Raw genomic sequence first — 26,133 nt, 5'->3', positions numbered from 1 at the left:
CCAACAGGGCCAAAAAGCTTTAAGATTAGTAAACTTGCTGGCTGCTTCTACTTGACTTAACACTTGAAGTGCTGGGAGGACAGGATACATCTGAGTTTCTGGGGCATGATGGAGTTCCTCATCCACCAAATCCTCTGCAACATGCAGATATTAGCACATTGTCAAAGCTGGTATAAATCTACCAACAGAATCATGGTGTTTGGTTTCTTGTTTTTCAGACAACCATCTGAATAATGAGAAAACATGATTTTGGAGCTAAGTTATGTTTTAGTATAGTCCTAGTATGTGTATACACAGGCAGCAGGATTTGTGTTAAGAGATACTCTGAAATTCTTTATCACAGATGTGAGTACATGGAAATGAACTGGAATAGCTTTTGGAGTCTGCAGTACTGTTTGGTATGTGGTGTTGTCTTTAGATTTTCTTGTAAAGGTAGCTGTTAGCAGCTCATCTCATTTCTAGACTACAGTTGCTGTATCTTATTTTTCCTGGTGAGTTTTGTAAATGCCCAAGGGTTAGAGATTACTTAACATTAATTATTTGACTGAAGTAGAGTTATAATGTCCTAAAGTAATTTTAATTTGAAGTATTGGTTTGGAAAAAGAAACTCTTCTTTCCATGAAAAACTAATTTCCAAATTAGAATTGTTCTGTTAAAAATATCACATAATCAATATGTGTTTACTTTTGTGAAGTTAATCCTGTAATTTGCCAAACCATCCGGGCCTCAGCTCTGTACAGGTAACAGAGTTAGTAGGTACTAGCAACATGAAGAAGTTTTTTGGTATCCAGAGGATGTTGCTCTCTGTTTTCCATATGCTTCTTGTTTCATAGTTCTGTATTTTAAGTGGACAGCAGGATTTCCTTAGCCTTAAGCCAGTTAAATTTTTCTTAACCATCAGTGCAGACAGGTAGGTCAGTTTGCTGCTGCTGGGGACCAGATGGCTGGTGTGTTCTAATTTGCTTGCCAGATGACTTTGGAATTGTACCCTGCTATGGGTGGAATGCAGTCTGCAGGGCAATCATGAGAAAAGCAGGAGTCAAGACACAGCTTCCATGCTGGCTGAAAGGACAGGGGATAGGCTCTGATTCACCAGTCTCTAGCATTGGGCTGGCTTCAAGCCAGACTTGGGACTGCCTCACTGCTGGGATATGTGCACTGTTCATTTGGTGTAAACTAAAGGCAGGAGGAGAATTTAGCTGCACATTTCTTTGGACTGCTTTCCATCTCTAATTATATGGGCCTGTTCACCTACAGAGAAGTAGAAAACTCTAAAGCTTCTTAGAGCAGTGGTAAATTCACTGATTGCAATTGACATATCAATCCTATTTATAATTCAAAGCAAGATGAGTGGAATGATGAAGAGATTGGAAATTTGCTTTTTTTAAAGGCTTCTGAGAACCTTTGAAGGAAAAACAAAAGTTTGTGTAAAAAAAATTAGTTGTAGCTGAAGACTCACTTTTTCAGTTGTATTAAATGTACTCAATTTTGAGATGTATTATAGATGTGGCTGTGCAATGTAGGGATTGTTGTCACTGTAGAATTAAAGTAAATACTTAATTTTATTTTTTCAGGATAGACATCTAAAGAAATTTGTGAAGAAGTTGCAGGGAACTTGATAGGACTGAGCTGGTGAATAAAAAATTTTTGATTTGAGATTTAATGCTCCTACTATTGTCACAGTCCGTCCTGAAAGCAAGACATGGACTAATGCATAAACCAGGGAGTGGATTTTTATTGAGTTGTCCTCTGGTAAAGTTGCTTTTACAGCATACAGACTTAGATCCCTTTGTGTGGTACTTGGGTTTGTCAAGCAGAACTCAGACTGCAGCTGATTTCTTGGGGGAGCCATGGGGGTAACAGCCAGGGCTGTTGTGTGTTCACTGGGTGATGGTGAAGGAATATTTTAAGGCTCCTTTCTAAAATGACAGATGTTTTAAATTAAGCTTCTGGAACATTGCAAGAACTAATTCTTCTAAGGTCATCTTCCCTTTTAACAGAGGAAATCATATAAGCTGTGAGGAAAATGTCTCTTCCAGCAATTGGCAAATTGTCAAACTAGTATTGTCAACAGAGGCATTCAGAGGAATCTCTGTTTAAAAAAGAAATAAAATGACCCTTAAACAATAAACTTTGGACTCCCATCTTAATTATTTTTGTGGTTTATTTGATGTGATATGTGCAGTTTTTACTTTCAAACTGCCCAAGTGAAAAGGGCTGGATATTACTGGGTGCTTGTCTGTTTAAACAAACTCTCATAGAATTACAGAAGATGAAGTTATTTCTCCTTCTCACTGAGCAGCTGTTGTTTGTTTTATCTAAAAGGCTAAGAAGGTAGGCAAGGGAGCTTGTCTTACTTTTCCTGCAGCTGAAGCAAATATGACAAAAAACTGCAAAACTGCTTATAAGGAAGAAACTTGGCCAGAAAACCTTTTCTTTCTTTTCCATGAAGAAAATTCTCCACATGAGAAAGCCTAAAGCATGCTGGTTTTATACTAATCAGTGGCAAATAAGACTTGCAGGAGACTGATGAACAAGGTTAAAAGCAGGAGCAGGAAATCTCAATCTCTTCCTCCTGCTTATAGCTACATTCCTAGACAGTTTTCTGTGGCCATATATATGCCCTCTGACTTTTGTGTGTCCCATTTTCTTTAAATTTCTTGACTTGTCTGCCTCTTGTTCCCTGCTTTTTGAGCAGGGAGCAAGAGGGAAGGTAGCTCACTCTTTATTCATCTGATTTGTCTGTAATCTCCAAAGAGTTTGGAAATGGGGTAGAAGTTGTAACTAGGAAACTGTCTTGGTCAGCTTTGCGTGAGAGCTCCCCTTACTCTGTAATGTGCAGTGTTGAAATTATTGTTATTGTAGTGTGTTAGTCAGGGCAGTTTCTTTGGAACCATGAGTAAGTGCCACTCCAACACTGTGTAATAGCAGAAGCTTCTGTATCAGTCTGTCACTTCCCAGTAAGTTAAGGAAAGATCATCTTGGGAGGTAAGAATATCCAAACCCCAAGCAAGCATCCTGTCATTTTTTCTACATGTGTACTGTTGGCTAGAAATAACATCTTTCTCAGGTGATTGTTTTATAATAGCATGAAGCTGGACAAGCTATCTGTCTGAAATAAGCAATAGATACTACATTTTCAAGGGAGAAAAAAATCCTCATTTTCTTGGTATTGGACTGTGAAGAAGGTAGTTGTTAACCTTGTGTTACACTGTGATGTGTCCAAAACTTGCTTAGGCCATGTAAAGTTCAATCTGAAGAAACAGGATCTTGTGAAAACTAAGTAGGAAACAAAGCAACAAAAACCCCTAACCACAAAGCTAGAAGGGCAAACTCACTGAACTTTTTTGAGGATGTATATTTTCACTCATTAATATGTCTTTATGTTTTGAGACTCTTCCTGTGAAGTGTTATGTGGAGTACATTTGTTTTTTACGTTCCACTTCTATACCTTGGCAACGACTGCAAAGAGCAGTAAATGGAAAGGTTAAATACCAGCTATGCAAACAAGGTTTTCTATTTAAACAAGTTCAGGAGTACATTCTATATTGGTGCTTAAAACAAGGTTGAAAGTCCTTTTTACTAGAAAGGTAGTGGATCTTTTTAATTGATGCAACTTTGAAGCTCCTTGAAATCTTGTGTGCCTTCTGTGGTATACAGAGCTGAGGATATGGATGGACTTGGAAGAGAAACGTCACTGGAGTTTAGGACAGCTTTTTTGAGGATAAAAATCTCCACAGAAAACCCCCAAACGACAGAAGAGGAGTTGACTCTTATCCTATATGTTACTTCTATTTGAAAATTAAAGATAGCTTAATAGCTACTTTGCTAGCTATAGCAAAATGTGTATATATATATATATGTGCATCTGTAGACATATGAAATAGATATTATCAGCTACTTATAGGCAGCTGTATGCTTCTTTGAGCACTGAACCTAGATCTATCCTTTTATGGAAGAGACTTGTCCTTTCTAGAGTGAGTGATTAAATGCTTTTTGTATGGTCTAATATACCTGGCCAATATAAAATAACAGTTGCGTAAATGACTGTCAACTTGAAGTGCCCCCCACGCTGTTTTATTTTTTGGCATTCTTTAAAGTTATACTTTTTCCAGTATACTCAAGTGTATGCAGGTTGGTACAGCTGCAGGAAAATAAATCTTGAAGGGATGGTTCTTGTAAGTACAGTATTGCTCTTCATTTTCACCTGTGAGACTCTTTTGTCTAACAATGTGTAATCCAGAGTTACTGAGAACTACTCAATTTTTTGTTATCATGTTGATGCACTTATCCATGCAAGCTTGTGGGAGATATAAAGGATGTGTTTCCAGAGTGCAATGGAAATAATTAGAAAAAGCAGGCACACTCTCAGGTGGGCCATGAGATACATTTAGAATCATGCTCCTGAGGCATTGCCATGAAGTTCAATAGTCAAAGCAACACTGCAGTGTTGTTTTCACCAGGACAGTGCATGACTGTTTGTAAACCTGCTGTGAACATAAGAGACAGAAACCTACCATAAAATTCAAGATCTTTAACTTTTTTTGCACTTTCATTACTTTTAAATATCTGTGTGACTAATTGTGATTGTAGTACTAATAGATGAAAAAAAAAAAAAAAAGAAGCAGGCTATGCTCAATGTCTTTGAAGCAAGTAAAATACTCAGGCCAATGGACTTCTGTGAAGTTCCTCTGAAAAGGAGCAGACCAGGGAGACAGTTTTTGGCAAGCAGCAAAAGTTTGCAAGGAAACAGTGGTTCTGGAAGGCTGTAAGCATTAGAATTGGCAAGTGCTGTGCATACTGACACACTGCATCTTCTGTCCAAAGCCAGTGAATCTTTAAGCACCAGCTGATCAGGGATTTTCAGAGCTATCTTGTCTAGCTTGAGCAGGTCTGGCAGCTCTTAACACAAAGTGGTGTCTGATTTAAAGACCTTCTGCTTTGTGATGCCTTTCTGAATAGCTTATTCAGCTGGAAAATACAGTGAACAAAGGAGCTGGAAATATTTTGTCAAGTTGGTGATCTCACAGTTCAGAGAGTCAGCTACCAATTATAAAGACTTCTATTGTGTAACACAAGAGCTAGTGTATAGAAAGCTCCAGATCTTACTCTCTTTCTTTATTGGCTTCTGCATAATTATTTTTTGCCTAAAGGATGGTGTGGATGTGGGGTGCATTCTCAGTAATTAACTACATTTTCCTAATAGACTAAGTTGCTAGCAAAAGGGGGGTAAATTTTTTTATCTTTGAATTTGATTTCTGACTTGTGAATATTAGGACAGAGGGAAACCTTCAGAGATTAAATTTTTACAACTAAGTGCAGGAGAAAACCAGTATTGTTTCTGTGGAGAGTAGGAAAAAGGAGAAGTGTCTTGGTGTGTCCTCATTTAATTTAGCAGACATGTTGATAGGAAACAACTTATGATTTCTGAAGCATTAAGTTAACCACAGTATATAGTGATCTCAAAAGTAAACACAGCAACAGGAACCTGGTGAAAGGAGCTGTCATTAGTACAAAGTGCCTTTTTTTTTTTTTTTTTTTTATTTCACTATTTGCTTTTATCTGGCCTTGACATTGAAATTTTGATTTTTAAGTATGTCTGTTTTCTCCTGCAGGTTGGAAAAGAGACTGTGCAGACAACAGAAGACCAGATCTTGAAAAGGGATATGCCACCAGCATTTATCAAGTAAATTAATTTTATTTTAAATCTTGTGTTGTGTGTACAGGAACAACCTCTTTGGCAGCAGGGATTTGTCTTGTTACATTCTGTATATATAAGTCCGTATATATGGTATTTCTTCCTTTAAAAATAGTTACAAAAATTAATCAGGGTAACAATGGTACTTAGCTGTGTGCTCCTGTAGGTTTGCCTAAAGTGTCAGAGACAATGTGGTGTCTCAATCTTTTTCTATTTATTTGGCTGATGGGAAAATGTGAATTTGTCAGTATAGGCAGCTGATAGCATAACTGCCTGGAGATCTAAGACATTTGAAGAGCAGTGACTTACTGCAGGCAGTGCAGTAGACAGTCCTCTTACAGCAGACATTCTTAATTGCATGTCTTGGTGTAAAGGACAACTTTCTCCTTCTGTTGCCTTAAGCCTTAAAAATGATCCATCACACCTTGTTGTGGGGTTTCCAAGCTGCTTATTGCCAGACCTCTATTGAAGTAACTTTCTTCTACTACCTATAGGAACCTTTTTGTTAGCATTGTCCAGTGTATACAGAATTTCTGAGTATTTTACTGTTATTTCCAAACACCAAACAGGCAGATAGTCAAAACAAGAAAGCATTGAGACAACTGGGAAAATAATAAAAGGGAGAAGGGAGGTGATGTCTAAGGAGAAAATTTGTGGTAGGCAGTGAATAAGGATTTAGTTTATTGCACTGTAGGGTGACAAAACGAATTACAAAAATAATGCTTAGGACGAGGTGGTATTAGCATATGAGTTCAAGAATGAAGTAGCTGAATTATTAGTGAAGTAGCCTGTCACTTGAGACCACCAGTATGTCTATCAAAGTGATGCTACAGCCTGAGAAACTTTCTAGGGAAATCTGGGGAACAGGAGATGTATAGGTCTGGTGTACTTTTGGAATAAATGATTAGAAATTCTGTATTAGAGAACAGAGGGAGCTCACCTATATATAGTGTGCTTTGGGTGAACTGACAGTGTTTCTGTGGAGGGAAATTCTGCCTTATAAATCTATTGGTATTCTTAGAAATATTGCCAACAGGGGAAAGGGTAGTCCAGGTAATACAGTATACACTGATTTCCAATCTTGGCAGGTGAAGGTGAAGTAGCTGCAGAGTAGTTAGAAAAATTTTTGTGTGAGAAAGGAAATTGAAAGTGGAAGAAAAGATGATATGGTTAACCCTGACAATGGCAGGAGAAAATCCGTAGGACTGTGGAGCTCTTGGTTGGGATTGTGCTTTTCACCATGTTAATAAATGTTCTGGAGACCAGGCTGACTTGGGAGGCAAAAGTACTTAGTGAAAAGTACAAGTCTTATGCAGGGCAGAGAGGTTAATGGATGACTCTGGGAAATTACAGTACCTTATTAATTGAAGTGACTTGATGTTAAGTATGGATTAAATTACTTCTAAATATCTGAAATTTTGCATGCTTGGGAGAGCAGCAGGTCTAATGGCAGATAGGATGATTGAACTGACCATTACCAATAATGAGCAAAGACTGGTGAGAGCCTCCTTACCTGTTCACGATGTAAAAGTAAATAAAATATTAGATTTATCATCAAAGAATGAGAGATAAAAATGTCACAATATTGTTTTGTTCTGCAGCTTGAATACTGCATGTCCTGGTAGTCACACAAGTTTCAAAAGGTTGTAGTAGGACTAGAAAAGCTCATAGAACAAAGGCATAGAATTAATTCTGTATAATGCAAAGCTGAGTAGACTGAAACTGGGAAAGTGACAGAGGGGACTGAGGCCCTGACAATGTCTAAGGAAGGATGAGTTGCATGGAGAAAGTGAAAACTTGTGTTTTTCCTGGGCAGAACTTGATGGGGGAATTGGTTTAAGTTAGCAGTTTGTAAGCCAACAGTAGGGAGAGATTTTTTGTACAGCTAGTTGTGTACAGTTAAAACTCTTTATGTGGGTTTGGAGGTCAATAGCTAAGGACTTAGAGGGATCCATTGTGGGTCAAATACACAAACTGCAGGAAGTCCCAAGAACTGAAAATAGTTGAAGGATGGGAGAGTGCCTAGAGGAAGCATGATAAATGCTTATCCTGCTTTTAACCTTCCTTAGGCTTTTACTTGCAGCTACTATTGGGGACAGGATGCTGAGCTAAATGGGCCTTTGATTCAATCCACTGCAGTATTTATCATGCTGTGGGCCTGGTGTGTGATCTTCTGTGGCTATCGGGGGGTTTGAGTTTTTGAGGGGACTGTTTATTTAATGAAATGAGATCAAAGGTTTTTCCTTGCTTCTTGATGCAAATGTGTAATTTTTATTGTGCTCGTTTTCTAGGATGTGTGTAATTTTTACTTAATTTCCAGCTTCTTCACCTAGACAAGTAAATGACTAAGGAAAAGAGATTTTTTTTTTAAATTGCTATACTGTATTAAGCCTTTGATCAAAATGTAGCAAATTGTGCAAGACTTGAATAATTAAATTACTGTAGAAATGTGACACAGGTACTGCTGAGTAGTGCCACTTTGTGCTGGGTGCAAGAACTCTGTCTGCAGCAATTCATGACTGCATGAGCTGTGATACAATGTAAAACGGGAATCAAAGGTATCTGTCAGAGTAGTGACCCACTCCACAGAGTACTTACTGTCCTAGATGCAGTAACATGAGTTAGGAATGCTGAATGGTTTTTATGAATGATAACATGTTCCACTTGTGGGTTTTTGTTCATCTGGAGTTTATATCAAAATGAATTAGTACAAATTAACAGTTTGTTGTTTACATAGGGAGTGTATTGTCCTGGGTATCTTGGTTGTGGGGACAGATGGTAGTCACAGGTGAGGTACAAAGGGAGCCTTATCTTTTACTGCTGTAAAGGACAGAATTTAGATGCAAGAATTGAAACAGATGAGTCTTTTTTGGTTCTGTTTTCCTGAGAGGGAGTTTTTGTTTCTAAAGCATTAGTTCAGGAAGTGGCATTCCTTTTTAAGGGAGTGCTCTGGCAGAGTTTGTACTGGTGCATGGATGATGGGTGAGAAGCAGTACACATGTGCTAGCACTGCATTCCCTCCAGTTTGCATTTCCTCCATTCAAAAGGATTACCAGTCCTGGATGATAGAGAGGTGTGTTTATTATTTTGAAAACTTGAGACAGGCATTGAGGGCTCATAATAAAAATATATTATGGCAATCTGTAAAGCTTTTCAGTAGGAGTGTGATTGAGCAGCAAAATAACTTGCTGGCTGCTGAAAAGCTATCATGCATCCCTTCACTTGCTACTGACATAAACCACATTGGAACTGTTCACTTAGAGCTAAAAAATGCTGAGTTCTTTATCTTAATTGTCTTAATCACCAGGGAGTATAAGTAATGCATATAATTTACATCAGATGTTTTGCAATGTGTTCCTATTACTTGTTAAGCTTTTCTTGTAAAGAAGTGAAGAACTGCAGTCTCTAGGCAAAGAATAGGGTTACACTATTGGTTTACACTGAGAATAAAAATTTGTTTAACTTTCATGTCCATTTAACAAATCAAGCAATAATGCTATTCTATGTTAATGTTATTTTGGTAGTTGAGCTGTAGCTGCACTGCTGGTATCTGTATTAACAAATTATATGTAAAAGATCTGCTTTTTACTTTATATTTCTAGAACTGCAAGCAGTCTAAACTGTAGTGGTTAAACTGGAAAACAAACACAGGGAAAAGCAGAGGTCAATCCTGAAACCTAAAAACTAGAATGATAGTTTAGCATAAGCTACTTTTTCCCCCTCATGTTCTGTAAGGAATGCATTACTGTGATGAGGTGGATTGGCTACCCAAAGTAGTATGGCTAGAAATATTGTGACCAGTGTCTTCCCCACAAAGAACTTGGCTGGTGTTAAGATAGCTTCATTGTAATTATGCCTCAAAAATAAATATACTTTTTTATTAAGATATGTTGTTGGGTTTTTTAAGTTGCAATATAATACAGAGATTAGAAATTTCACCATAGTAATAAACTTCTGTTTGAAACTTCTGAACATGGTAGATTGTGATAGAACAAGTGGTTCATTGCATTTTTAGGGACTTTGGTCATTTGTGTTGTTTTGGTTGGTTGGGTTTTTTTCATGGAAGTAAATGAATCCTAATCTTTTGCTCCCTAGCATGTGTGCTTTGCAGGGGATGAAGTGTCTGATTTTCAAGCACCACTATGATTTTCTTGTACACAGCTTACACTCCTAAGCATTTTAAGTGCATTGGGAAATTCATACAGAATAGGCATTATACAATTGAAATTCACATTTACCTTTAAGTGGTTCAACCCTAAAAACTGTAAAAGAAAACTTTAAATCTTTTTAAACACTATTTTCATTAATTATGGTGGCTTCTGGTGTAGTATGCATTTATGTTAATTCTTGTCTTAACAAATGAGAAAGGCAGCCTTGAGATAATTATCAGTATTAAACAGACAACCATGAAATTAAACTGTAGGAAATTAAGTATTTCTGAGCCTATAGCTCTGAGCTGCTGAATAGGTGATTTGTTTAATCCCTTTCTTGGCAGAGTTGAAAAGAATAAATGTGAGAAGCAGACACAGAAATGTAATTTAGTGAAGTCAGTTGACTTTGATAACACAACTGAGTGCATTGCATAGTGATGAGCAGACCATTTTCACTTTCTGCCTTGAAATCCTTTGGCATTTTCTTGCTCAGTTAGGAGCCTCTGCCACGTGATACACTGAGCAGATGTCTCCCAAGAAGAGTGAGTTATGATAATGCAGCTGGTCCAATGTGATCTATTCTAGGGAGCTATAAGCTGAAAACTTGACTTTCAGGACAAAAGTGAGTTCCCCTGTAATGGGTGTCTTATTCGCCCAAGTGGTCAGTAGAAAATGGGCTATGTGACAAGCATGCAGAAGTGGTCACAAGAGGTAGGTAGCATTGCTGTAGTAAAAGTGTTTTATGTTTGTTGGAACCTCCTGTTATTGAATGAGCACATGGCATTCACATGCACAGAGCGTTATGTAGTACACTACACTTAAATGAAGTGGGAGACAGTGGAGGAAAGTGCAGTCATGAGTAGCATAGCTAACGTGACAGGGAAGTTGGAATTTTTTATTCTCCAAAGGCATTACAAAGTAATTACAAGAGAACCAAATCAAAACGTTTTCAGTCTTCCAATTTTTGATATTTTAAAATTGTTATATTAAATTATTTGATGGAACTTAATTTTAGAGCTTATCTTCTTATTCTAAGTACCTTTTGTGTTACTTTAGTTACATACTGTAATATCTTGCAAAATCTTCTTTCTGCTCTTATGTCTGGAATTGCAAGCTGCATTTGAGCATTGTACCTTACCACTGCATTTTGTGGTCATTTAAATTGCTCTTTCTATGAGTGTTAACATTCTGAAGACCTCGACTACAGCTTCAATGACCAGAGCACAGTGTCTTTCATGTTATTTTGTCCTCATGTGTAGCTGTCATTTAGTATTTATTAATAGCAATTGCCACTTGAATAATAATGCCTATACAAGGCTGATAAAAGTTAACAGTTAGTTTAATTGTGAAGTCCTGAAAGAATGGTTGTTTTGTTCCCTGCCCTTGTCATGAAGAATGTAAGGTATTTTGCTGGGTTGGGAGCTCTCCTTAATGACACTGTGCTATGCGCTCTGTAAAGGGTACTTCAAACCTTCCCTATGTGGGAAGGTTGTGTGACTTCTGAAAAACTGGATCGTGTGGTTGCTGGTGACTTTTTGTTAGAAAAAACACAATAAATACTCTCGCCTTTTAAACTATAAAGGTGTAGAATGATGAGTTTGCTTGTGTTGCTTCAAATGGTCAAGTTAAAAATAAATCCAGCATTTTCTCAAGCCTGTGGTCACACAGACAGGAGCTAACCAGCAATTGTTGTGTGCTGGCTTCCCGCAGAGTGGAGAACGCCTGCACCAAGCTGGTGCGGGCAGCCCAGATGCTGCAGGCAGACCCCTACTCAGTCCCAGCTCGTGATTATCTCATCGATGGCTCGAGAGGAATCCTCTCTGGAACATCAGACCTGCTCCTGACGTTCGATGAAGCAGAGGTAGGAATCCCACCCCGACTGACAGAAGTGCCTGCACAACAGGGTTATTAATTTAATGTCCCCCTCATTAAAGTAGCTAAACCAAGCTATTAAATAGATTAATGAGGTTTTGACCGGTTCAGTTTGATTGGAAACATATTTTGCATTCCTTTCTGTCAGAAGGAGCTTAAGACTTGTTGCTCTGTTTCTTTAGGAGCATTTTTGCATGGCATAATGTTTAGGTGCTGCCTGTGATTATTGCTCAAGAGGGTCAGATCTCTTCAACTGTCTGATACCTTCCTGATGCTTTTCTGTATTCCCTTCACTTTACCCATTATTGATCCTTATATTTTCTGTATCCCTTCATTGAAAAGCCCTAGGCCTTTCTAACATGTTTGTCTGGCTCAATAGCTCTGGCAATTTAATTGGCCTTGGGGCATGGGTGGTAATACAAATTTGGACTGTCTGGCTAGTCAGGCAGAAGATGTATTCTGATAAATCTAACAGTTGCTACGTTTTGGCTGTTGCACTAGCCAGAAACTGACTCAGAAGTGCTGTTTGTCCATCCTCATATGTTAAAAAAAAAAAAAAAAAAAAAAAAGCCATAGTTGCAAGGAAATGTAAATGTCTTATGTTTGAAACTTTTTTGTTACAAATCATAGTTTTGATACTCTTTCTGGGGATGTAGAGTCATGCTTATTTCTGAATAAGAAAGATCATGCTGTTAGAAATACTGATGTCAATTCTCATTCTGCTACAATTTGTTAACCTATGGAATTGTGTTGCTCTTCTTGCTGTTCTGAGTAATCTAACATGGTATCCTTTTCTCATTTAATCATCTCATGGCAATGTTAGCATGTTCCTCTGAAATGGTGTTCAATAGAAGTGTTATGGGGCTTTCAAGGAAGTTTATAGCTTTTAATCTCTCTTTCTAGTATTTAGGAAATGAATTGACTTTTGTGAATTTAATGTTTTGTGCGACTCACCTGACAACTCCTTGTTAATGAGAGGAATGCCATTAGTCAGGAATGATTGATTTTTTACAAGTACTTAAGTTGGCCAGTGTCTGTGCTAAGTTTCAATATAAAGTAGCATTGGGACAAACTGAAATGAGTTTCAGAGGAAGCTTTGGTCTTTTCTAGGTGCTAAACACTGCGTGTGATTGATACAAATTAAATGTCAATTAACTTGTTCTTCCATAATAATTGTATGTAGTGATGTCAGAAGTAATGTGGTTCAGAGGTTAGAATATTTACTGACAGAACTGTTTGGGAATCAAATGTAGACTGCAAAAAGTTAAGCTGAGGCAGAGGTCCAGAGGTAAATGAAATACAGCCTTCACAGACTTTTCTGGAAAGTTTAAGATGTTGGATCTATCTTCCCTGCTGGAATGCTTGGTAATGCTTTATCCATATGTAAAGCTGTATGGTAAATGATACTTCCTCTGAAAGCCTGAAGTCTGCTTTCTATGTAGCTTTGCTTTATGATTTAAGTTAAATATTTTATTGATGAAATTGCAATGAAAAACTTCAAGCATGACAGCATACATAGATGAAGCTCTTTCTAACCCATTTTCTCAATGCCATCCTTCATATATCATACAAAGGCAAAACATTGGAAGTAGGATTTTGCATTTCTGAGTAGTGGAAAGCTGATTAAATATTGGCTTGCCACTATAGCACTTGACTAATGGAATTTGGGTAACTTATTCAGGATCTCAGACCTGTATAGTTGCCCATTTGTCCTATTAGCAAATGCTATAACTAAACTGTTTTAATAACAGAATTGCATTTCTAATGCAAGTGTAACTTAGCTTTAGCTAAGAAATAATGTTGATGTTTCTCTCTTAGGTCCGTAAAATCATCCGTGTCTGCAAAGGAATATTGGAGTATTTGACTGTGGCAGAAGTGGTAGAGACAATGGAGGATCTGGTGACTTACACGAAGAATTTAGGGCCAGGTTTGATTTGCTTCAGTCTTTCATAAATATATTAAGTATAGTCTTTTCTATTACTTTGTTCTCCCACCAGCATCTTCCTCACCCAAGTTTTGAACACTGGGACAATGGTAAAGCAGTTACTTTGGAAGTTTCTGTTGGGAAGAATGACTCATTCTGTTTCACAGTCTCTTTTAAGAATGCAGAAGATGTTGGTAAATGAGATTTGCACATGAATGATATGTACTGTACTTTTCCTGTACTGTGAAGGAAGTAAGCATGCATTAGTAAGGATAAAAAAAAATTTGAAGAAACTCTGTAAGTAAGCACTCACAGATATAAAATCCATTAAGCTGATAAAATGTCTGCACTGGCTGAGATACTTAGGCCCAGAAGGAATTTCTTGGAATAATATATGCTACATGTCATATGTTACCATCTTAATGAGGCTGCAGAAATAGCTGTCTTGAAGTATGATACAAAAGCCCAGCTGTTATGGAAATTCTCTGTTTGCTCTTCTCTACTTGTTACTTCACTGTGTTAACTCACACTTTGAGTGGTGGAAGTGATGGGTAAGTGAGGAGCTGCTGTCTCTATCTCTCCATTGCTCTAGAGGAAACCTACCATTAATCTGTGTCATCTGCTGGTTCAAATGCTTTAGCTTCAGCATGAAGTAGCTAAAGTATTTAACAAATGCATTCTGTGAAATGGAGACGTGGTGGTGGTAGTGTAGGAAGATGTTGGAATTAAAATTACACTGAACTAAAGAATGCTTATATAAAACCAGCAGGAATCTAGTTAGTGCTTTTTATTTATAAATACTTGTATAATGTGGCTAGGTGATAAATGAAATGACTAATAGATGTCATGGCACAGGGCATGTTTATAGATTATCCTGTTTTTATTTAACATGTAGACTTGACCTTGTTTCTAGATGTGGAAAAACTTTGAAGTTCCATATGGAGGAATAGTATTCTCTAAACTTTTATTTCCCATCAGAAATTACTTTCAATTAAATAGTTTTTGCCTTGTTTTGAAGAGGAAATGATAAAACAAAAGGGCAATCTTCTCTTTCCCTGAAACTTTTTCTTCAACTTGGTATATACACATTTAGTTTCTCTGTGGTTATTGTTTTACTTATCTTTAAAATGGAAGTTTTCCGTAAATTCAGTTTGCTCTGTTGGGCTCAGTTATGAGTATTTGGCTTTTTTCACTGAACCTCACATACATAATTTGCTGTTACATATGTATGCCAGAGGTCTTGGGTAAGTGTCTTAGTTTCTTACAGTGAGGTATAGGCTTGTCATCTTAATTGCAAATAATCTTCTCTAAACTCATGGTATTGTGAATAAATAGTGAGCCTTGTGCTTCTGGAATGCTGTAGAAGCTCTGTCTTTGTCTGAACTGGCTGCTGCTCAACATTTGCAGCCCATGCCCACAAAATGTAAAGCCCAGAGTCCTTGTAGTTATATTAATGGGCATTTGAACTGAACCATCCATGTGAGTACTGTATAAATAACAGGAGTACCAGCAGGTACACTTAAAGTCAAGGAAGTGCTTACAGGGTTTATGCTGGAACTAGAGAGGGGAACATGATTACCTATTAAGGCTTTTGTCATTTAAAAGGAAATGTGGTTCTGCACAGCTTGCCTTTCTGTGCTCTCAGTATGAGGATCCTACTACTTTCAGTGATGTCATGAAACAGTATTAAGATGCTTAAGATGCTAACCAGCAGAAAGGTAATTCAGCCAAAGAATATACAGCTTCCTTCCAGTTTGATACCCTGAAGGAGAAAGAGTAGGAGCACAAGAGCACCAATTTAAATAATCTTAAGTTTTTGTGAAGCTGTATCTGAAGTTTCCACATGCACTGTTTGATAAACCTCACAAGTCTTAGCTATTGCTCTAGAATAAATGGAATTCTTTACAGGCTTCTAGGGTACTGAAGTATTTCTAGCAAATATGAAGCGTAAATAAATAAATTCTTGACCTCTGGTAGAACCTCCAAGCAAGCAAACAAAATCCTGACATTTCCTTTTTCTGTCCTTCACTTAAGCCATGGATCAAATCTTAACAGAAAAGATGACACCCTCCTCCTGCCCTTTTAATCAGCTTCCAGTGTTCATTAAGTGACTTCATGTCCTAAACCTGTAATTTCAAGTATTTTCCTATTTTATTGATAGGATTTTAAATCAAGAATTTTGAGTAGTCTTTCTGTTTTGGCAGAAAGTGGCTAGTTTTTGAATAGGTGACTTCTCTGAAGTATCTGGAATGTGTTTGAAGTAACAGCTGCTAATATAAAAGTTTTCATCAATCATTATGCCTTATTCTTGTTTCGAAATCTCAAGTGTTTTAATGTTCAATTACTTCAATCTTTAGGAATGACAAAGATGGCCAAAATGATTGACGAGCGACAACAGGAATTAACTCATCAGGAACATCGGGTTATGTTGGTAAACTCCATGAATACAGTCAAGGAGCTATTGCCAGTACTTATTTCAGGTATTTTTTCTTTGTTCTTCAATACCATTCTGAATTATTGTTTTGAACTGGAGTTCCCATGTTTTATGTTAATTAAAAATAGTCTTGACATCTGTAATCAATTGCAAGTAACTGTGCTTCTTGTAATAAAACTACAGTCTCTTTGAGATAAAATGATCCAAGCAAAAGGAAATGTTCCATATAAATACAGTAGAAGGCCAACTTGACCACTGATTGGTCTTGCATTTATCTTTTTCTAATCTCTGGTATTTCCACAGCTATGAAGATTTTTGTAACCACAAAAAATTCTAAAAGCCAGGGAATAGAAGAGGCCTTGAAAAATCGCAATTTCACAGTAGAAAAAATGAGTGCTGAGATAAACGAAATAATTCGTGTATTGCAACTCACTTCCTGGGATGAAGATGCCTGGGCAAGCAAGGTATTTTCATATCAGCATTTGTATGTAGAAGTCTAGTTTTTGTCTACTGTGTTTTACCCTTTTAAACTTGTGCTTCTGAGACCACTGAAATATCAAATATTGAGCTTTCTCTCAATAAGCAAAGTTAAACTAGTGGGGTATTTGAAGGTAATTCAATGGTTTACTGTAACTCACTGGTCTAACAGAAGACAGATTTATTCATGCTTTAGTTTCAGCATCATTAGGAAGTCCTGGAATATGGTATATTCCACTCAGAAGTATGTTTTCCCTATCTATAACTACCCTACATAATAATTTTTGACATGGGAAAGTTTGGTATAAAAGTTACTGTTCATTCAGCTGGTCTCATAAGTGAGATTGAGATTTTCCTTCTAGATCCTGCCAGAAAAGATAGGCTGCTGTTGTATTCCTTGTGCAAAAGGCTTGGAACTGAGAAATTTTAGTCAATTTTGGGGAATTCCTCCTTGAACATTTGCCCTGTTTCTCCCTGCCCCATTTTTATTCTGGACATGAGAGTAAATTTCAGGGTTTTGTCTTATGTCAAAACAAAATCTGTTAGATTGAAGAGGCTTTCTGGGTAAGTTTGATGCCTGGGAAAGTGGCTTATATACAGGATTGGTTCTTACACCTCAGTGTTGAGCTGTGTGAGTGACTGCAACCACTTAACCTGGAGCTAATTGCTGCTCTGAAGTGATGCTGAAGTGTCTAGAAGACTGTAAAGCAGGTCTGACAGAATCATAAGTGTTCTGGGCTCACAAATAAATGCAGCTGCATAACTGAAATTCCTGCCAAGTTATTTTTGAGTACTTGGAGGTAAATTGCTGAGGATATTTTTTTAATGGTTAATAATATGAGCAACAAATAAGCATAAATGTCATGGAAGACTTACTGAGACCTGAAGCCAGACTAGTTAGTAAACAAAGTCTAGCAGGAAATCTAACATTGATGTAACCAAGATGTAAAATCACTTTGGCCTATGTTTTTTGGCACTTGACCCTTAGTTTGCTTCTTGATTTATTTTGTCACTATCACTTCCTTATTATGACTACTGTATGCATCTCTGTTTTTGTTGTCCTGTTTCTTACCCTTTTCTCACCTTTAGAAGGTAAGCTTTCTTCCACACCCTCCACCTCTCCCTTGCACTAAAACCAAAAAAAGCATGTCTGTGGGATTTTGTGCTGTGTGCAGACTGTGTGCTGTGCAACTTCTCTGACTGCCAGCTGTGGCACTGGCATTAGGGGTATACACACAGTTTAAAAAAGATCATAATAGCTCTGTCTGGCTGTGTGTAGCATTGGCTGTCACTGAAAATGGTAATTGCAAGCTGATCTGCATCAAGACTTTCTGAATCTGATTAGAGTTAGGGCAAGATTTTACAGCACATTCTTGCTGAATGCTTTCATGTTAGTTTATGAGTCTCTGTAGTGACAAATAAAGGGTCCAGTCATGCAGGAACCAGCTTTCTGCATGGCCAGAAAGCTTTAAGTCAGGAATTTTGTCTATTCCATAGTGTTTTACCCATAGCCTTCCTTCATTTCAGATGGTTCATGTTCTTTAGGTCTAGGCTTAAAACTGCAGTCTTGCATGGGTACTTTTTCAATTCAATTTTATTTTTGGATTTAAGCTTTCCTGTATTTTATGAAATATGAATACTATTTTATTTTACACAACAAATGTGGAAATTTTTGTGGTGAAGAAAAATGTCTATTGCAAGGAGTTGGCAGTTTAAGCTTAGGAAACTCTTATTCATACTGCTGGTGAGGCAGATTAATAAAGGATTTAATTAAGAAAACAGTTGGTATATTAGCAGTATTTCCTAATGGAAACTATTGGTCATTATGCTTAATGCATGAATATGTGTGTGGATTAGTATAATCAAAGTATCATTCTGTTCTGAACGGAGAATTTTTAAATTGTATTTTGTTTTTGAATTAAGATATCCTGATAATTTGGAACTGCAACACTGGGCATTAAACAGTGATGACAAAGCATTTGAATTGAAAAATGCAGTGGGATGAAGAAGCAGAAACTAGTTTGCTAATAGCCACCTATCACAGACATGATCCTGTATTTGCACACATATGTAACAATTGACTAACAATTGTTATTTTGCTAGGAGGAAGATGGAGCTGTTTAGTTGTAGTTGAGGTCACTGTTGCATGCATTTTGTGCCCGGTGGTGAAAGAAAATGTTTTCCCCATGCTTTTAGGGAATAAAGTAAGGTGTAATAAAGTAAGGTGTAAAAATTCAGCCTTGAATTTTTCTGTGTAGTACATGCTATTGCTGATGTTGGACTTTATGTTTATTATTCTATCTTGAGTTATTTTTGTACCTTGAGTTATCACAATCTGTCTAGAGACTGGAGAATGAACAAGGTGTGGAGCCAAAGTTGTAGGTTTTGTAGGAGTTGTAGCTGTAGGTAAACTATTTTGTTGGTCTTTCTGGACTCTACACATTACTATTACTGGATTGCAATAATCTTTGTTTACACTGGATTTTATAAATAGTATGGTGCTTTAGAACTGAAATACTATTCTTGGACAAAATCCTGGGGAAAAGAATTGTATCTATTTTTTCATTCATAGCTTTGAACTTTCTTCCTTGAATTTTTTGTTTTTCAAAGGAATTTAATTTTCTCTTGCATATTGTTAGTGTTTATTTAAAAATGAATTTCCAGTAATACTCAATTCAAACATCTTTCATTTCCATGGAATTGGAGGGAGTTAACAGTTGTAAGAAGCTGAGAGATATCTAATGTCTTGCAGGATTGAACCCTGAATGGTGACTAAGCTATCTATCTTGCCAGAACACTGGCTTTGCCTATTTCCTCCAGCATTGCCTTCTTTGGTCATGAAATGCAGATATCCTTAGACTAGACCACTTTATTGAGTCAGAGGTTGTGTTTTACATCCAGCAAGGAATTGTGTAGGATTTATTTTGCTCTTTTGCGTAACAGAGCCAATACTACCTGCTCCCTGAATGAGCTCAAAATTCTTGGTAGTGGCAGAAATGATGCACAGAAGTGTCTTCAGTAATATTTGCTTTAGGAATTGGTTTGGAACAAATCCAGATTGCTCTTTTCCCCTTCAGACAGTGTTGCCCTAGTTGTTTAATTGGAGTAACTGAAATAGTTTACCTCTTCTGAAAATGCAATAGTGCTGATTTTGTTAATAAACTTCCTTTTGGTAACAGGGGTACTGTTGGCAGAGAGAGGAGGGAAAGAATCAATTTTTGCTGATAAAGTAGAAATTTTTTTTGCAAAAGAGCAGTGGGATTAAAAAAAAATTCATGCTTGCAAACGATATTCCAAAGAGTTAACATTTTAAACATATTTAGCTGTTTAGGGGAGGAATAAAATATTTAAACAGCTATGGAAATTGAGACTATCAAGACACTTTGAAGCAGTGAGACCTTGAGCAAGTTGCTGTGTTTTTTTAGATGGAGTGTTTGTGCTTTTGTCTTCCTCCTTTCTTAATAGCCCAAATTGGTTGGTGAGTCCAGACCTTTGAGTATGGCTGTGCCTTTGTTGCTTGCCAGGTATGTGACACTAGACACAGCTCTGGCAGACACAAAGGGCTGTGCCAACAACCCTAGTTAAGGATGCATTCTAGTTGTCTGTTGCATTATTCAGCTCACTGCAATGAAAACTCCAGACAGGCTATAGCTGAGAGAGATTCCTTGGGCTGTGTAGATGGAGAATTGGTGCTTTAAGAGCAGTTGTCTTAAAACACTTCAACTGCTATGCTAGGATTTTACCAGATTTTTTAAATAGGAAAAGGGGACATATGCAGAGGAACACAGGATAGCCAGACTCACCCTGCAGAGCAATGCAGTTGTGTAACTCCATATGACAGGGCAGATGGATCCTTGCTGCTGGGGCAGTGCTGGAAATTACAAAATCATGAGTGCAAAATCTGCAACACCTATGATTTTATCCTCGGATATTAGACCTCAGATTCAGAGGTTTCTATACAATTCTGCTGAAACTGCAACTCTGTGGGCAGCTGAGACCACACAAAAGCCTGTGAGAGTGAAAAGGGAGGGGCAAAGACAGTTTTTCCAGCACTGCTTTTCTCCACCCACTCCTGCCATCTCATTGACACAATAAGAAACATCTGTTGCCTTTTTAAAAATTCAGTTAATTGTTTCAAATTATTTCTGGGTAGACAGGTCTGAAATAGACTGTTCATTTCAAGCTAAAGTAGCTTCAGAGGCCCGACATAAACAACAGAAAACAGTAACACCTACCTTCATAGATAGTAAGATTTATATATACATTTGAATATTCAATGAATATTTTCCTGTCTCTTAGCATACATTGAATGCACAATTATTGAGCTGTAGAGAAGATAACTTTTAAAATAATGTTCCCATTTCCCATCCCTAGCTGCATATCCAACCTTTTGGAAGGTTTTTCAAACAGGTCCCAACTGAGTTTGGAGAGCCAGTTTGTAGATTTGAGAGCCAGTCATCTAGGTGAAAATAATTCTGCTTTTGGTGCTCTCTCTCAGGCTGCGATTTAAGAGCCTTTGAAAATATTCAGCTGCATTGCATGACATTTTAGAAAATTGCTTGCTGAATTATATTATAGCACCTTATGAATAGCTGACAGACTAATATGCCTGAATAAAAATGCCAGAGTATTAGTGTTGTATGTTTGAGTCTAAGCATGCAGAATGAACAGCTCCACCAAATGTGGCATTTCTTTAGTGTTGTCAGGATAGCAGATGCTATGCAAGGTACTGATCACTGATGGTAGTAGGCTTCTCTTCAAAAGCATTGGACATGGGCACTCTGATTCAGATGCTACATGAGAGCCAGGCTTCTTTTTGTCATTCATGGGATCTTGGATGCATTTCAAATCACTTCCATGAAATGTGTGGTAAAAAGCTATTTTGGCTTTTCCACAACTTCTTACTTAGGTACATGTTACTGTTTTCATCGTCCTTCCATTTGTGTAAGATGGAAAACTTGTGGCCTCTAGTGGAGGGATGAACAATGTGCAGACTGTGCAGAGAAATCAGAACTGGGAGGTTGTTTCCCCTGCAGCCAGAGGTGTTGGATAGTAGTGGCATAATAGTGAAAGAAACAGCTTCTTTGATGATCCTGGCAGAGGAGTTCAGAGTTTTAAACAATCACATGTAAATACATGTGTTTATCTCCAAAGACATTCAGCTCCATATCTGAGACTTTCAGAAATTAGCTGGTCGTCTTCCTTTTCTGTAAACAGTAACTGTTTGACTTTAAGCAGCAGAGCAGGTGAGAAATGCAGATGTGCAGCCTCTTATGCTGAAGTAAGCAGTAAAATTCACTGGCCAATTACCAGATATTGATACTCCAATTACATCACTCTTCTATGTGCCCTGATGTAAAATGGAACTAACTCCAAGATGTGTGCTGATTAGAGCTCCAACTTTGGAAATTAAAGCACTAGTAAATAAAGAAATAGAAAAACCACTAAAATTGCATGCATAATTTTTGCATTTTGAGTGAAATGAAAGTGTCTGTTCTAACTGGAAAGAAGCAATTTTGACCTGCTAGTTTGAAAATGGGTTTTGAGCTGCTTATACGAATAGGTTTTTATAAGTAGACTCTGCTTTATAGAATCTTTGTCAGCTTTGGTTGCATTGATTACTTGTTCTTTGATATTTTTGTTTTGAGTATAATTTTGCTGGTTTCTCTTTTGTAAAGGACACTGAAGCCATGAAGAGAGCTTTAGCCTTAATAGATTCAAAGATGAATCAGGCAAAAGGTTGGCTGAGAGATCCAAATGCACCTCCAGGTAATATTTAAACACAAACAACAGCATAAAGTATTTTGATTTTTGAAGGTCTCATTATTTCTGTTGTTTAAGACAAAATTGTCTTTAAGCATTAATAACCCTTACATAGTGGATCATTCTGAAGGTACCTGTATTTATTCCTTTCTTTAGATACTGGGAATTGAACAAGATGTGTATAATGACCTAGAAGGCTTTGCTTCTTCTAAATGGTCTGAAATATATGTGTTCTGTGGAACATACATGTTCTTCATTTGCATTCCAGCAGTAAACCCAAAAACTTAGGATTTGAACAGTACTTAATTATAGCCATGGCTGATATTTAAAATCCCTTCTTTTGTATTTTCAAATTTTTATAACTTGAGATTTCCCTAACAGAATCTCTTTAAGTGTTTTTCTTTCAGTCTTGACATAAAATTTTTAGTATGAGTATCTGCCATAAATATGCTTAATTGCGATCACCTTTACTTATATAAGGGGTTTATTTACCTTTGTATGCATCTTTAAAGTAAACAAAACTCAATAGAGGCCTGTTCCATTTGGATGTTTAAAGACCTTTTTAAATGGACTTCCTCTAAAATCAAAGCCAAACTAATAGAGTTGTAAAAGTTGGATGTGAAATTGTTGTTTTTTTGGTGTGTATCTCCATTTTTGGTAAATGTGCTTTCCTGACTGAACCTAATGCAGTTCACGTGACATGATGATATCAGAAGTTTTCTCATACATGTGACAGAATGTCTTGTTTGCTGTACTGACTGACCCTGTGCCTCAGGGGATGCTGGTGAGCAGGCCATAAGGCAGATCCTTGATGAAGCTGGCAAAGCAGGAGAGCTGTGTGCAGGCAAGGAGCGCAGAGAGATCCTGGGCACCTGCAAAACCCTGGGGCAGATGACAGATCAGCTGGCTGACCTGCGGGCCAGGTAAAGCTCTGCTCGGGCTGGGCGCTTCCCAGCTGCTACTGAAATGTTTTCTCTGCAGTTGTCACTTCCTAACCTGTAGAAAGCAGGCTAGAAGTGTATTTTGCCTTTTTTACTTCAGTTTCTTCTTTTCTGATGAGAATATGTTTTAATAGGAGAAATGTTAATTACATAATATGATGATTAGAATTGCTTAAGTAGATAATTCTGACTTTGCTTGCTGTCTAACACATAACTTTCGTCCAAATTAGGCAGAAAGGAAACTTTAAACTCTCTTCTTAAGTCTGTTCTCCAAAGAGGATATACTCCAATTACTGTAAGATACTTGGATATTCTACTTTTTAGGTGTTTTTTGGGATTTTAGATCACATGTGGTGGTTGTTGTTTATCCTTCACTGGCAAATTCTGTTGAACTTTGTGTGTCACATGATTGAGGCAGCTAAGACATTTTATTTTCATACTTATTTTTTTAATTGACTTGCTGTCATCACTTAGTTGTAGGAAGACTTTAAATCCTGCAGATTCTGACTCTCTGCAACAGTCTGTAAATGAAGAGAAAAGGGGACTTGTCCTGGGTACTTGAATGGAACTGTATCCTTAAATAGCTTTACTTTTTGACTCTTAAAAAATGTTTATTCCTCTGAGACTGCTAAATGTCACATTATGGAATACAGAAAATATGTTCTCAGTTTTTATCTCTACTTCTGTTCCTCACTTATTTTTTGTTTCCTTAAGGAGGAAACAAGATGTGATTAAGTACTATATCTCTTGCAATACATGCTGGGAATAAGCATAAACAGGTTTTGTTGCTCCTCGACTAGAAAATAGCTTTAGTCAGTCCTGAGCTGAATCTGTGGTGCTCTCTTTGTCTCGGGCAGAGGACAGGGTGCCACCCCCATGGCCATGCAGAAAGCCCAGCAGGTGTCCCAGGGGCTGGACCTGCTCACTGCCAAGGTGGAGAACGCAGCCCGCAAGCTGGAGGCCATGACCAACTCCAAGCAGGCAATTGCTAAGAAGATTGATGCTGCTCAGGTACCACTAGGGATTAATAAATCTTTCAGAGCTGTTTTACTGAACTACTGTAGTTGTTTCCAAACAAAATGCACTTACTTGATAGGAAGAACATAGAGGGGATACTTGCTTTAACAAAGAAAAATCTTAAATTCAGTGATTTAGAGCATATGGTGAATTTTGCTTCAGTTGATGATCTTTTTTGGTGACTTATTTGGCATTATTATTAAATTAAAATGATGGAACACCCTAAATTTGCATATGAACTAATCTTACTAAAGAAAAGAATAGAAGGGTTTTAGATTGAACAGACCTATTTGTGGATAAAACCAGAGCCCTTTCTTTGGCCTCTGTTTAGGGAGTGGAGTTCAGGATTTAGAACTATATGTTAATGAAGCTGCATTTTCTTTCAATTGATTCTTTATTTTTGTTAGTCTTAATGTCCCTCAATGGTCAGTCTCTTACCCAGTGATGATTATGATTATCATCAAATAATATACCTTATCTAAATGTGTATATGTGTCTATTATCAATATATAAAGATACATTAATATTATATATGCATCAAATTAAATGGTAATGGGACTTTTTAGGAAGAGCTCTGTGTACCACCCTGGGCTCAAGAGCATCTGTTGTCAGTTTTTTCTGAAAGTCACATAATCAGTTTCTAAAGGCAGTGATTCAATTTTACTTCTAAAATACTGTTGGCAAATGTTGATGGGAGAGACAGAATGTAAAATCTTTGGGTTTTATCTAGATTTTATCTAGTTTGACATTTTTTTTCAAAACAGAAAAACTATGAGGCAGTAGAATTTTGAAAGCTCTATTGGTATTTTCTTTCCCTATAAAATCATGTATAGAATAAACAGTACTTTTTGTCTTCACTTGAACACAACTTCTTTCTGTTAAGAATTGGCTTGCAGATCCTAATGGGGGCAGTGAAGGGGAGGAGCACATCCGGGGCATTATGGCTGAGGCAAGGAAAGTTGCAGAAATGTGTGAGGAGCCTAAAGAGAGAGATGACATCCTTCGTTCCCTGGGGGAGATCTCTGCTTTGACAGCCAAGCTGTCAGATCTGCGCCGACAGTAAGTGTTTGTTTCATCACCACTGATTGATTTATTTCAATTACTTTCCTGTGCAATTTCCAATGCTGAGCAAGATCAGAATATTGATCATTAAAACAAACCCTTTTAAGTTATTCAGCCTAGTGATTTCTATCTCAAAGCCTAGCTTGCACTAGCTTCCTTAAGAAAAAGTTAACCAGATATGGAAGTATTTTCTTTTTACTGCCTGTGGAATATTTGAGAAGGAAACTGAAGCCAAAAGTGAGCTTGTTTGTATTGTTGAAACAACAAGGTAAAGGGAAATATAAGTTTATGCAGATGGGTGTCATGACTGGTTTTTGCTATGCACTTTACTAAATAACAAGGTGGAATATCTACCAGTTCGATCACTGTCAGTGTTCTAAGCTGTAACTGCAAATTATACAAAAGATAAGCCTTTCAGAAATTCTATTTCTGTATCAGTTTTGCAAAGAGGCTGCTTGAGAATGGAAGAGGAGAAAGAAGCTGTTATTGTACAAATTTTCATCTTCACCTAAGGCTGGTTGCAATACAGCAATAGATATTTTTTTTGCTTCATTAGTTAGATGCTTTAATCAAGTTTTCATTGAACTTTAGCTGCTGTAGGTCTTAATGTGCTACCTTTTGTCAGATTTGTATATAGCTTTTGCTCTGTGGCTGCTTACTCTTCTGCTTGTGATCTGTGTGGCATGATTGCAGTTGCTCATAAGACAGCCATGGAAATGGGAAATCATTTCTTACACCAGTATTGGCAATGCCAGTCTATGCCTTCCCCCACCTCAGTGCTGTGCTCAACATGT

At 37.3% G+C, this 26,133-nt stretch overlaps 1 protein-coding gene across 3 annotated transcripts in view; it reads left to right on the top strand.

Annotated features, from left to right (window-relative positions):
• VCL (vinculin) overlaps nt 1–26,133 on the top strand; it is a 54,690-nt gene that overhangs the window by 11,935 nt on the left and 16,622 nt on the right. For all 3 annotated transcript variants that reach the window (XR_009114770.1, XM_058029714.1, XM_058029715.1), the window contains exons 2-10: nt 5,616–5,686; nt 11,560–11,710; nt 13,540–13,648; nt 16,003–16,125; nt 16,383–16,543; nt 22,235–22,325; nt 23,095–23,242; nt 24,118–24,271; nt 25,161–25,336. Coding sequence is in view for 2 of the 3 variants with exons in the window: in XM_058029714.1 (XP_057885697.1) it covers nt 5,616–5,686; nt 11,560–11,710; nt 13,540–13,648; nt 16,003–16,125; nt 16,383–16,543; nt 22,235–22,325; nt 23,095–23,242; nt 24,118–24,271; nt 25,161–25,336 (1,184 nt within the window). In the remaining variant the exon portion in view is untranslated. The remainder of the gene's footprint in view (nt 1–5,615; nt 5,687–11,559; nt 11,711–13,539; nt 13,649–16,002; nt 16,126–16,382; nt 16,544–22,234; nt 22,326–23,094; nt 23,243–24,117; nt 24,272–25,160; nt 25,337–26,133) is intronic.

Source organism: Melospiza georgiana, chromosome 8 (genome assembly GCF_028018845.1).
Source record: "Melospiza georgiana isolate bMelGeo1 chromosome 8, bMelGeo1.pri, whole genome shotgun sequence".
Classification (NCBI taxonomy): domain Eukaryota; kingdom Metazoa; phylum Chordata; class Aves; order Passeriformes; family Passerellidae; genus Melospiza; species Melospiza georgiana.
The sequence above is the reverse complement of the archived record's forward strand: the minus strand, read 5'-3'. Positions and strand labels throughout refer to the sequence as shown.